Source organism: Dipodomys spectabilis, unplaced genomic scaffold, assembly GCF_019054845.1.
Source record: "Dipodomys spectabilis isolate Male_0828 unplaced genomic scaffold, ASM1905484v1 ptg000190l, whole genome shotgun sequence".
NCBI lineage: Eukaryota > Metazoa > Chordata > Mammalia > Rodentia > Heteromyidae > Dipodomys > Dipodomys spectabilis.
Genome location: NW_024870867.1, coordinates 1,032,035 through 1,046,020, shown reverse-complemented (window position 1 = coordinate 1,046,020; position 13,986 = coordinate 1,032,035). Strand labels below are relative to the sequence as shown.

General features: G+C 35.2%; 1 protein-coding gene across 4 annotated transcripts in view; it reads left to right on the top strand.

Annotated features, from left to right (window-relative positions):
- The window catches only part of Etv1 (ETS variant transcription factor 1), a 98,078-nt gene that overhangs the window by 75,642 nt on the left and 8,450 nt on the right, over nt 1-13,986 (top strand). For all 4 annotated transcript variants that reach the window (XM_042695821.1, XM_042695823.1, XM_042695822.1 and 1 more), the window contains 3 exons: nt 3,035-3,103; nt 4,937-5,005; nt 8,217-8,386. In XM_042695821.1, the coding sequence (XP_042551755.1) occupies nt 3,035-3,103; nt 4,937-5,005; nt 8,217-8,386 (308 nt within the window). The remainder of the gene's footprint in view (nt 1-3,034; nt 3,104-4,936; nt 5,006-8,216; nt 8,387-13,986) is intronic.

The following is a 13,986-nucleotide window of genomic DNA, read 5'->3' as shown; positions in this document are numbered from 1 at the left end:
TATAAGTATAGTAATGAACAAATCAGCTATTTCAATGATAACACGAATGTCAGTGAAATTTATGCATCCATTGTGTGACCTCTGATCTGTAGTTTTCTTTCTTTTTCTTTCTTTCTTTTTTTTTTCCCAGTCCTGGGCTTGAACTCAGGACCTAGGCACTGTTCTTGAGACTCTCTGTGCTCAAGGCAAGCACTCTATCACTTTGAGCCACAGCGCCACTTCTGGCTTTTTCTGTTGATGTGGTTCTGAGGAATCGAACCCAGGGTTTCATGTTTGCTAGGCAAGCACTCACATTCCCAGTCTCAGATCTGTAGTTTTCTAAGATGAGGCTGATTTTGTATGAAACTAAAATTCTTTTTTAAGGTGTTCCTTCTGGTTTGAATAGTGGGTTTCACAGAATGTTTGCATTGCTTCTCTTCCTCTTTTTCTCTCCTCAGGAAAGGAAAGACTGCATTTAGTCACACTTATATGTAATCCAGTTGAGGTATAAGTTTTCCTCAAGCTGCCTCTGGAGCTAGCCAGCTGTTTTTATCGCCGTTTTCCAGGTGTGCAGCAGTCAGTAAAAGTATTTTGTGGCTGGGTGTCAGCATTGTGTCAACAAAATGTTGGCCTCCTAGCAGCTGCTAAGCTGATGGCAGTCATTACCATTGTCCCTTCCAGACACAGTGGCTTTGAGGGACCGTATGCCTTGCAATAAATCAGAATAATGCTAAGATAAATTTGAAGGTCATTAGTTAAAAAAAAAAGTTGAGATGAAGTGGATTGCTAACTAATGGGCAACTCAAAGATAACCATGTAACCATAAACCTTGATTTATAAATGTTGCTATCAGCAGTCTTCTGCATTTTGTAGAGCCAGAATTCTATATTCTACAATAGTTAGATTAAAAAAGGCATCGTAAAATATAATAAAATGTTTGATAATAGATCCTACAGGATTTTCCCCCTTTCTAAACTATGCTATTATTTTAAATCTTTGTAGTGCCAGGTGTAGACCTTAGGGCCTTGTACATGATTTAAACAGTCATTCTACCACCGAGGTAAATCCACAGCCCCCTGTATATTTAAAGTATTGTTAATGTTATGGATTATCATTAAGATTTTTTGAAAAAATTAAAATCACATGAATCAAACTTTTCTGGGATTGGAAAGCCCCTCATATTTTGGTTGATATTGATCATAGCATTCCCCCCCCTAAAAAAGGAAAGAAATCATTCAGCATTAGGTAAAAACTAAAAAAAAAAATCATAATGACTTTAAAGATAGAAAATTCTAGATCAAGGAAAGTTTTCATCTGAGTGAGATATACAGTAAAATGTCATGTACAGATGGATAACTATGAAGTAATAATGTCTTTACATATCACTTTATTTCCATAGTATTTATTAATTATTTAGGGATCATGTGCTTCCTGTAAATGATGGGAAGGGAAACGTTTTTCAATAGCACTCTTACCACATTCATTTTGAAATTTAACTTAATAATTTAATTTAATTTAAACTTAAGACACTCGCAGTCTGTACAGGTAATAGAATTGAGTTGGTCACATATATTTACCTATTCTTGTAGCCCCAGTACTTCTTATATAGTGGGTGGGGGCATACACTGATAAGACCTGGAAATTTCAAATTTGCGCAGTATTTTAAAAGAAAATTCTTTAAGAAATTACAAAGTTATGTAAAAAGCTTTAGAAAGGGCTCTTAAAAAAGTGGGGATCCTGAGGTTCAAACTTCATTAGCTTTATAATGAATATACCTCTGAATATACAGTTTGTCTGTTTATTTGTGCTCGTACTTGGGCTTGAATTGAGGGCCTTGCTTAACATTTCTCTCAAGGCTGAATTTCTGACAATCAAGTCATGTCTTTATTTCTGGCCTTTTGTTGGTTATTTGCCAATAATAGTATATTACATTTTTCTGCCTTGTTGACTTTGAACTGGAATCCTCAGATCCAAATCTCCTGATAGCTAGTCTTACAGATGTGAGCAACTGGCACCACTACATTCATGGATTTTCCATAAGGCATTTAGCTTAATTAGTAAGATGAAAACTTGAATTTTAATACTTTTTTCTTCTAATCCATGTTGTTTTTTTTTCACAGCTAAGCTACTAAAGACATTCATGTGGGGCTGGGAAGGTGGCTCAGTGGTAGAGTGCTTGCCTTGCATGCATGAGGCCCAGGGTTCGATTCCTCAGCACCACATAAGCAAAAAGAAAAAAAAAAGCCGGAAGAGGCGCTGTGGCTCAAGTGGTAGAGTGCTAGCCTTGAGCTGAAGAACTGAGGGACAGCGCCCAGGCCCAGAGTTCAGACCCACGACCGGACCCAAAAAATAAAAAAAATTAAAGACATTCATGTGTAGTCATTAGTCTCTCAGCTTTAGCCATTAACCAAATTTGCTTACTCAGTGATGAAATCCTTCCATCATATAGGCCAGGTCTCACTTTCAGGGTAATGTGTCATATGAAATTGTTATATGTCTGCTTTATATCTTCATTGGCTCAGAATACAAATTATGTTCTTACCACAATGAAAACCAATGATCTTTCAACTAAGGAAAATATAGCGATTGTCTCTAAAGTAATTTTAGAAATTTAGATATTTTATCTTTCCATAATCATTTCTGTTTAGTTTTCAAAAAAATAAACCACAAATAAGCCCTCTTTCTTTCTTCTTTTTCTTCTTCTTTTTCTTTGTACATTGAATGCCATGGGATATATATTCTAAAAAAACGTCCTGAGCTATATATATAACTCATGATACTGTTTGGAGAACAGTATGACAATTGTGTGGTATTGTAACGAGAGTGGAACTTTAGCCAGATTGATTTGGGACATTTCTGAGTTCTCATGATTAATCAAGAGAATCAGTGCTCACCATGATACACTAATTCTTCCATTTCAAAGGTGGTTCCTGCCTGAAATGCGAACCACACATGCCATTTCCGTAACTTTTCTATCTGCCTGCGATCTGTCTGTTGGTACTGGTGTTCTTCCCATGGCACACAGGTTTCTAACCAATGTCACTTCCTCTTTCAGAAGTGCCTAGCTGCCACTCCATTTACATGAGGCAAGAAGGCTTCCTGGCTCATCCCAGCAGAACAGAAGTTAAGTCTTCTATTTTCTAAATTCCTTGTAAATAACATTCAAAATAACCATACATTTCACTGACTTGGTCTTTGGAAAAAATTCATTTATGTGCTCTAAACTATTATTTTTTAAAAACTTTCTTTTTCAAACTGTAGATCTTTCAGGTCTTGATAGCTTGCATTTGGATGTTAGCATGAGTCATATATACCTGCAAACAGATGAGAATGCATTTCTGTGTTTTGGGTGTTGTTTTTTTTTTTTTTTTTTTTTTTTAATTGAAATAATTTAATTGAAATATGGTGAAGTTGTTTTTTGTTTTTGTTTTTGTTTTTGTTTTTCCAAGAACTGCATTTCTTTAAACTAGAACATGTGCTTTATAAATTAGCTCACCTTATTGCATTCTATCAAAATATAAAAATACTCGTTTCCTGTAAGCCTAAGACAGTCTTTTGAAGTAAAGCAAGATTTAAATGTTTTTATTTTTAAGTGTTTTGGATTCTATACTTTTGAAAAATCAGTGATTTAGAATGAAATTTTGCATAAGATGTTTGAGATGTGTTTGTGGTAACTGGCAGGAAGCTTTTCTGTGAGACACTTTGACATCTGCATTGTAGTCAAAAATTATTTCATTTGATTATTAGATATATATATGTGTATACATATACGTATATATGTATATATATATATTCTTGACCTAAACACTGCTTTTTCAGTAAAGCTCACTTAGATGCATCCTTTTAAGTTAGGACTACTATTGGTTATTTTATATAAGTAGAAAATTGAAATATTAGATAAAAGGATAAGTCTAAAATATGAGAGATCTAAATGTTTGCACAAATGCATTATAATTGTTGTTGTGGTTGATGCTGTTAATTGTATATAACCACCATAGAGACTGATGCATTTGAGAAATAAAATAACTTAAGCTAGCTGTGTACATGTAATCCTAGCTACTCAGAAGGCTGAGATCTAAGGATCACTGTTAGGAGCCAGCTGGGGAAGGAAAGTCCGTGAGATTCTTATTTCCAATAAGCCATTATACCCTGCTTTACCCCCATCCCCCCAAAAAACCCCACAACAAACAGAAGTAGAGCTGAAGCTCAAGGGGTAGATCACTAGCCTTGAGCAAAAACACTTAGGAACATCTCCTAGGTGGAGCTTAAGCTCCAGGACTCAACTAAACAATAATAACAACAAAACACCAAACAAACTTTAAGTTAAATGAAATTTCCTCCTTATAATGAGAGATGACAATTATATTTTGTTTTCTTCTTTGTCCTCTCCTTCTTCTTCTCTTCTCTTTATTCCCCCCAGTATCTTGGCTATTAATGATGAGGTTAGCCTACCTAGATACTTCTACAAAGATGTGAGAGAGTAAAGTAAATCCTTGCAAACCATTCAGGAATAATTCAGGAGGATACCAATAATTCACTTTGATTCTCCTCTCCTCTTTTGAAGAGAAGATTTTCATTTTCTTATTGAATAATGAAACTAAGAAGAAACTGGAGAAGCAGATGACATAGTATAAAACAAAGGTTTGCCAATATTTATGAGGTTTATGCCTGAGTCAGTAATAATGTAGACAAGTGATGTTGATCTGTCACTGTATGCTGGATACCATTCTATACCCTAACACTTTAAATTTAATCCCCACAAGAGCCTCATCAAATATTAGCAGGTGATGTTATTTTACCCCATACCATACATAAGGCAAATGTGTCTAGGGTTAGAAGGTTGTAAGTTGGAAGAATTGTTTCCTTACCACAATTTTTGTTGTTGTTACATTTAAAATGTTTATGACCTTTGTTTCATATTCTGTCATGAATAAATGTATGTATTCCTCCTCTACAGGCTGTATGTTTGAAAAGGGACCCAGGCAGTTTTATGATGACACCTGTGTTGTCCCAGAGAAATTTGATGGTAGGTTTCTCACTGTGTTGCAAGCTTTGATTTTTGTTAAGAGACAGTGGAGACATTACCCTTTCTGTTTCAGAAAACAGTTGCTGTCCTTACTTAAATATTTCTGTGCACAACATTGATCAATTCTGGTTAAACTTGACTGAGGACTGTTTCTACATTAAGCACCCTTGATGTTGTTCTATGTGAGAGTTCATTTTTGGAAAGACAGCCAAAGAGCATCATTCTTGCTGAGCTTTGTGGGGAGGATCTTTCCATTGCCCTGCTGGGCACATTTCAGCTTGTTATTGGAAATTTATTGAAAGCTGATCTTGTAATTAACAAAGCACAGCAGAGTGAATGTTGCTGTGGATGCACTGATGACTAATGCAGTCCTTTTCTCGTTGTTCATGAAAAGATGCATTATGGTGCATAGAACAACAGAACCACCCATTTATTTAGTGACTTAGTGATTGTCACTGCCTCATCACCCCCAGGAAGATGTACATTACCAATGTAACATTACTTTGTCTTTGTTTAAAAGGAAGTTAAGAAACATTTTTAAAAATATTTATCACTGTTTCGAAGAAAAAGTCCCAGATATTAGAAAAGTGTATCAAGTTAGAGTCTTGTTCTTGACAATAGTGGCAAAAGCCAGCATTTATGAGGAAGCTTGGGTAAAAAGTGAACAGTTAATTCATTTAGTGGTCTCTCTATTTCCTGCTTTGATTGTTAAACAGGAAACGAGCAGGGGCCCTCTGATTAGCTGATTGCACAAACTTTAGGGATCATGGCTGTAATGATTTGGGAGCTCTCAGAGGTTTTAATTGTCATTATTTAAACAGCAAAGTACATGCTCCGATTGCTTTTCAATCTGTAATTAGTTTCTTGAAAACTCTTCTATGTTCCTAAGCTTTTTGCTACTCTTAATATGCTGATACTTTTCAAAAAAAAAATGGCAAGTCTCAGGAAAATGTTTCCTAGCCCCCATTAGCAATGCTAAATTTATACAAGGTTCCAGTGGGGGTCACTTTTGGCTTTATTCTACAATCTGATTTTCAGCCTTGTTTCATAGGTGTGAACTGTGCTGTTAAGTACAATTAACAGAGCATCAGAATACTTAGAACACAGCCTTTTCTCCTGAGACAAAACTTCCACTTTTGGCTTTTTGACCAGTCACTTTCATCTATAGTGAGCATCACATTTTTTTTTTAGCAATGTTAAAATTGCTAAGGACCTGGAAATTGTCGACAAGATTATGTTATAATCCACAGGCCACAGTCACATAAAAGTTAAGGGAACTAGCAGCCTTGATTATTTATTCCCGAAGTTAAATACTCTTCAAGTTTATACTGAGAAAACATGTTTTTGAAAGATAGCATTTGTCTTGCATTTTATTATAAGTAATGGAAAACTAGAAGAAAGAAAAACAGAAGGGTATTTTTTCATTGCATATGGCCAGTGCAAATCTGTCACGTTTAAAGGCAGAAAGCACTGTAGAAACTATAAAATTTAACAGTGTTTCACTCTGTCTGCATAATTGCTCAGTTACTTCCATGGGAAAAAAATTTGTAAATCTCAGAAAGAAAAACTGAGATAAATAAAACTGTCTTTGAAATCAATATGAGCATGCACTCCTCTGTTCTCTAGTTATGGACAAAATGATAATGATTTTTAGCAGCTATTGACAGAACAATCTGATATTTAGTTTAATTCTTAAAGTAATGCTCCTTCTGTAATTATTCAAAAGGTATATTTCTTTTTACAACTGTATTTTGTAGTTGTACAAAGGGATTTCAATTCAACATGTCGGCTAATGAGCACAATGAGTCCTGATCAGTTCCTCCCACCATCATTTTCGCTCATCTCTCCCAAACCCATCTTTCTCCCCCAAGTTGCCCAGTTCCATTTTCACATATATGCATTGGATATTGTGATTGTTTTTCCTGCCATTCCAAAGTTTTTTTTTTTGGGGGGGGGAGAGGGGGGGTCCAGTCGTGGGGCCTGAACTCTGGGCCTGATTGCTGTCCCTCAGCTCTTCAGCTCAAGGCTAGCACTTTTACCACTTGAGCCACAGTGCCACTTCCGGCTTTTGTTTTTTTTCTGCTTATGTGGTGCTGAGGAATCGAACCCAGGTCCTCAAACATGCAAGGCAAACGCTCTACCACTGAGCCACCTTCCCAGCCCCACTCCAAAGTTTTATATTTCTATTGACGACAGTAAAATTCCAGAAAGCCCTTGAGTTAGGTGTCTTTGTTTGTTTCTTTAACAATTTTGTACTTAGTGTGATTTGCTTCAGTATATTTGGTTTGAATCACTTCACTCATTAACAACAATATATTGGCACGGCCCTACGTACTGAATCCCCAATGTTACCAGTTCCTCATATTTTTGAGATTGTTGGCTGGATATGGAAGTAAATAGTCAGCAATCACAGTACTATGTTGTTTTGTAAAGCTCAGCTTTACAGGAGAAGAATTAAGTGCTAGCTCCTCCATTGCCCCCTCATTTTTTTATGATGACCAAATGTAACACCAACAAATTTTTCTTACTTAAAATATAGATGTTTTAAATGGAGAGTTCCATCTATACATATAAATTATCTGTTTAAAGTATTTGTGCATAGGGGTTTCAGTTCAGCATATCAGTTAATGAGCATAATGCATCTTGATCATCTTTCTCTCCTATGTATATATTCTTAAATTGGACTTTCAGTAAAAAAAAATAAGCAAATCCAAATGAACTTTGTTTGGGAAATACAAACAAGAGATATAGAAAAATGAGAGCAAATTATAGTTTGCAGAATTTATACAAATAAAATGCCCAGAGCTTAAAATTGATTATTCTCTCTTCTGTGTTGCTAAGAGTAGTGAATAATAGCATTAACAATAACAGCAACAAATATGATTATGCAGTATGGCTTAAGAAAAACCAATGACGAAAGGATAATTATACAAACTTTTTGTAAGTAAATGGTATTTATGAATTTATTTTAAACTGGTGTACATTTGTATTGCTTTGATATATTATGTCTGTTAAGGTTTTATAGATTTCTGGCTTATATTCACATAATTCCTGTAAATCTCTTTAATGATGACATTACATTTCGTGGCAACTTATAACGAAGTTGTGTTTGACTATTGTCATAATTGTGATATATATTTGTTGCATAAACTGATTTTATATAAAGAGTATAACATTACTGTTAATAATGGACACTTTTTTTTTAATTTAGGGGACATCAAACAAGAGCCAGGAATGTATCGAGAAGGGCCCACATACCAGCGACGGGGGTCACTTCAACTCTGGCAGTTTTTGGTAGCTCTTCTGGATGACCCTTCAAATTCACATTTCATTGCCTGGACTGGCCGAGGCATGGAATTTAAGCTGATTGAGCCTGAAGAGGTTGGTTTAGTAGAATTTAGTTAAGAAGATAAGATACCTGATATATTTAGAAAGAAACGGATACATTTGATTCATATACCGAGCTCACCATTTCTTTTCTTTATTTCTAAGACATAGAATACTTTAAATTATAAAAAGGCTTAGCCTGGCGCTAGCAGTGCATACCTATAATAATAGCTATTCAGTGGTTTGAAGCCAGCTTGAGCAGGGACGTATGTAAGAGTCTTATCTCCACTAAATTTATAAAATGCCAGAAGTGGAGCTGTGGTTCGAGGGGTAGAGCACTAGCTTTGAGCAAAAGAAGCTTAGGGACAGTGCCCGGGCCCTGAAATAAAGCCCTAGAGCTAGCATCCACCCTCGTATACACTTGTGTACACACACACACACACACACACACACACACACACACACACACACACACACACAGCAGACAGGCTTAAAAGAACAGTGCCTACATTTAAAATTAATTATTATTGTATTGTGTGGGATTTCCAATTGAATGTCATACTACAGAGTTGATAGGAAATCAACCAGCACGTTATTTATATATGCCATTTGCCCTTATTCAGAAGGTCTGGGCTACTAAGGTTTGTAACAGTGCATGTTATGGTCCTTAAGTGGGAGAAGAGAGATCTTTCTGCTGTATCCCAAATATTCTTTGAATGTTAGCATTGTTCTTTTAAATTAAATTCTTTATTTTGACAGTCTGATTTTACCAACAGAGCTGGAGAATATTTTATATCAAGTCCAAGAGGGGCTGGGGAAGAACAGCTGTGGGAGATTAGGGCGTGCAAGAGTACACTTTTGACCAACTGTACAAATATCACCTTCACCTCACTCCTTGCCCAGCAATGCACACACAAATGGAATATTTCTATGAAGGGGGATTTCCATGAAAAATGTCTATTTTGAATTTTTAGTCTCTCCAAGATTAAGTTTATATTTAAGGCTATGATTGTTATTGTAGCATGATCCATCCATGGCCTTATCAACCTCCTTGCAAAGGTGACAGTTCTATGAGATTTTTGTGTCTCATTAAAGATGTTTCCTCTGTTACTACTCCAAAATTTACTTCCTCTTATATTAGCCAAGAAACCAGTGGAAAATTTTATATTTTTTTATTATAAAAATACTGTACAGAGGGGTTACAGTTTTATGAGTAAGGTTATGAGTACATTTCCTATTGAGCATTGTTGTCTCCTCCTTTGTTTTTCCCCTACCATCCCTTCCCTCCCACCTCCACAACTACATCCCCCCCCCCCCCAAAAAAAAAGTTGTAAAGTTTGTTTTCAGCATAGTGTCTTATACATCTCATTGTTACAATGGGTCAACCTGTATCCCTATTTAAGCATTTTGTTTTTTCCCTTCCCCTTACCGAATTAGAGAAGTGTATATGCAGGGCATCAACATCCAATACAGTGAAAACAAGAGTTACACCATGGAGGAAGAACATACAAAGAAACAAAAAAAAAAAACACATGGTACATTATAAACATGTTAGAAACAACAGCAAGAGAGAAAACTAATATTTGTGTCCCTATCTTAGGGTTCATTTCACTTAACATCATCTTATATGGTCATATGCACATAGCTTTTGTGGGAAATGTTTAACTAACATGATTATGACCAGTTGTATGGGCTACTGGTTCTAAACACATCAGCAATGTTAAAAAAAATGCTCAGCAGCATTGAAAATATTTTGAACTCAAAGTAATTGGTTTCATAAGTACTGGCTATACACCTTAAATTTCATGGGTTCATTAATCAACATATTCAACATAATTTGTAAATGTACTCTAAATTATATAAGAGATGACCTGTTTCAGGATTAGAGATACAGCTCAATTGCAGAGCAATTGCCCAACATTCACAAGTGTACAAGGCCCTGAGTTTAGTCCATAATATATGAGAGAGAGAGAGAGAGAGGAGGGTACAAAGAGGAGGGAGAGAAAAAGATATAGGAAGAGGACAAGGTGATAGGGACAGATCTGCATTAAGAATATATTAATAAGAAGAGCTAGTTAGTGCAATTTTGCTCATCCACGTTGCATCAGTGCTCTTGTTGTACTAAAGAATTAGTTTGTTGGAAGTGGCTCAAGTGATAGAGTGCTCTCCTTGAGTTGAAGAGCTCAGGCCCAGAGTTCAAGCCCCACAAAAAAAAGAAAAAAAGAGTTAGCCTTTCAGGGACACACACACACACACACACACACACACACACACACACACACACACACACACGGCTCAATGGGTATTTAAATTTTGCATTGTGCTTAGAGTTCAATTTGACTGTTAAAGAAAATTAGTTTTTCTGCAGATGTACTTAAATGATGTAAGGACAAGACCTACAAAAATGTGAAGCATTGACAAACCAAGACTAGAAATACTTCACAGATTATTTTCAAAGCTTCAATCAGATACTCAACAATGGCGATGTCATTCAGACAATGACTGTGATGTCTTGTTAAAATTTCTTCTTTGGAAAGAGTTTGTGAAATCCTTTAGCTCCTTTACTACATAGGAGATCTTTTTTATTTATTTATTTATTTATTTTTATTGTGAAAATACCATACAGAGGGGTTACAATTACATGGGCAAGATAATGAGTACATTTCTTATCAAGCATTGTTGCCTCCTCCTTTGTTTTAAGGTGTATATCAGCACAATCCATCAAGAAGTCTCTAAATCCATCATGCTGGATTTACTCATAGGTTTCATTTCTTTGTATTTCATCTTTCAGTTTAAAATGATTTTAAATGACATGCCAGAACGGTGCTAATTATGTGCTTAGTGTGTTTGGATAACCTTAGCAAACATACCATCTTTAATATCCCTCTTTTTTGAGACATGCAAGATAATGAGGTATTATTTTCAAATCATTCAATAATCCTAGGGAAATGTCCCAGGATACAGTTATTAACACAGTTTATTGGCTATTTCTTTTTGAAGTTTTGTATTTATTTTATTTTAGTTTTTACATCATGTAAATGTGTTTAGTTAATTTTATCATTAAGGAATAGGAGAAATGTCACTGATATTGTAAGATAATGTTTTCCTGATAATTTCAGTGCTTCTCTTTTAAACATAAATGACTAATGAATAGAGTGCTTTCAAAACAATGAGGAAAAGCTGAGGAGTGAATAGTTATTGTGAAACTTCATCTGGACATAGCACATTGTGTTATAAAATTTAACTTAAATGAAGGAGTTATTTTAGTATAGCAAGGCAAAGTGGGGAGAAAAAAATTTAATAAGAGGGAGAAATATTTCCTGTTCTCCTCATGAGAAAGGGGAATAAAGATTCAAAATGATGGCACTTGTCACCTGTATAGTCTTTTTTTTTTTTTTTTGGTAGTACTGTTTATTTATTTATTTATTTATTTTATTGTGAGAATACCGTACAGAGGAGTTACAACGACATGGGCAAGATAACGAGTACATTTCTTATCAAGCATTGTTGCCTCCTCTTTGTTTCCCCTTCCCATCCCTTCCCATACTTCCCACCTCCCCCCACTCAAACCCCCCCCCCCCCCACACCAAAGTTGTAAAATTCGTTTTTCCACATAACGACTTATAATCTTTGAGGTAGAAGAATACACATGGTCCTGTTGTATAGAAATTCCCAAATCCTCAGGCAATGCTTTTCTGTGAGTACTGTTTGCCATTTTAAACCATACACTGTGATACAGGACTACACAAAACACAGAGAGAATACCTGTGACTTTAGGACTTTACCAAGCACACCTTCCAATTCTCTGACTCTTCACTTCCCTTAAAATGTTTATATATGTGTGTATGTGTGTGTATGTGTGTGTGTGTGTGTGTGTGTGTGTGTGTATATATATATATATATATATATATATATATATATATATTAGATTTAGTCTCCATTTCCTAGTCTTAAAACTTCTAAAAGTAGGTGTGGTAGGAGGGAGCTAGTTGCAGTTTTATTCATATTTTAACTCTTGGTTTTAATAACTGAGTCTTGCCATTTTAATATCTACTAATTTAAAGTTTCATTTTTCTACCTACTTTATTTTCTTAAATATAGAATAATACTCATAAGACTAAGAATTAGCTACATCATAATTGGCAATCAAGTTCTGTAAAAATTACCTTTCTACATCTTTTTTAAAAATTATACTTCCTTCTTCAGAGACAACTACAATATAACTTTAAAAATTATTATGAGCATTTTTTTAGGTGAATCCCAATGAGTTTCTAAGAAATAATCAGCTGTAAATAAATAAGAATACAGGACTTGCTGTAATTTAAGAGACACTAACAACTTTCACGTCCCTTCAAGGTTTAGTCACTCTAAAAGTTTCAGTGATGTCTGATACATTTTTGAAAGATTTCATTTCTTCCTGCCACCTTTTCCTTTTAGACAGAATATTTATGAAAAAACACATTGTTTAAATAGGGATACAGGTAGACCCATTGCAACAATGAGAAGTACAAGACTGTATGTAGGAAAACAAACTTTACAGCTTTGGGCGGGGGGGGGGGGGGGGGGGGGGGGGGGGGCGGGGGAGATGGGAAGGGGAGACAAAGGAGGAGGCAACAATGCTTGATAAGAAATGTACTCATTACCTTGCCCATGTAATTGTAACCCCTCTGTACAGTATTTTCACAATCAAAAAAAAAAAAAGAAGTGTGTGTTTTATACATAAAGAAGTGTCTGCACTGTTATTATTGGTTTTGATATCTGGTCTTATTCCTGTTACATCTATATCTCTTAAGAAAACATATTGATGCATGTAATTAGAGGACATTATAGCATCATTTAGCAAACACAAATTAAGAGAAAAATAGAAAAAGATATATGTTACTGAAAGAAAAAGAAAACCCTAGAGAAAGATTATTGTTAATAAAGAGAGATATAGAATGACCTACTAGAAAGCTATTTTATGGCGAATGGGATGTGCTCAAGTAAGAAAGCTGCTATTTAAGCAAGTGTGAGGCACTGACTTCAAACCCCAGTACCGCCAAAAACAAAAACCCAAACTTATTTTTTAAGAAAATTAATAAAAAGGAAAATGTGTTAGAAAAACAACTTGGAGTCTCTTAGAAATAAACAGACACTACCCTACGTGATAATGTTCTCTTGGGGTTTTTCACAACAGCTGAGATTTTTTTTTTGCTCAGCCTAATAAGATGTTGAAAGGAATGTCTTTAGCTGGGTTAGCAGAAGCAGGCCGTAGTATTCTGTACTCAGTGTTCCCCTAACCCAATGTGGAGATGAGTGAGGGAGATTCATATGTTGAGGAGCAAGGTGTTTTTTGTTTGTTTTGTTTTGTTTTTAAAGCCTTGCTAAAGAGCTTTGCCTTAATTAGACAAATTGCTTTGGTAAAGCTACATATTAAAAAATGGAGGATTTTCACTAAACAACAAAAGAGGACATTCTACTCTCAAAGGTTTGCTTCATGACTCATATCCATGGTGACCTTTTCCACTTCCTTCTTACTTAAAGCATTCAATTACAGTCCCAAGAATGAATGTTTAATTCACCAGTTTGGTGCTGGCAACAAAATTTCATTTGGATGCTGCTTGAGGCAATGAAAATTATTTGTGGTTCATTTTGTTAATATGTATACTGTTTTT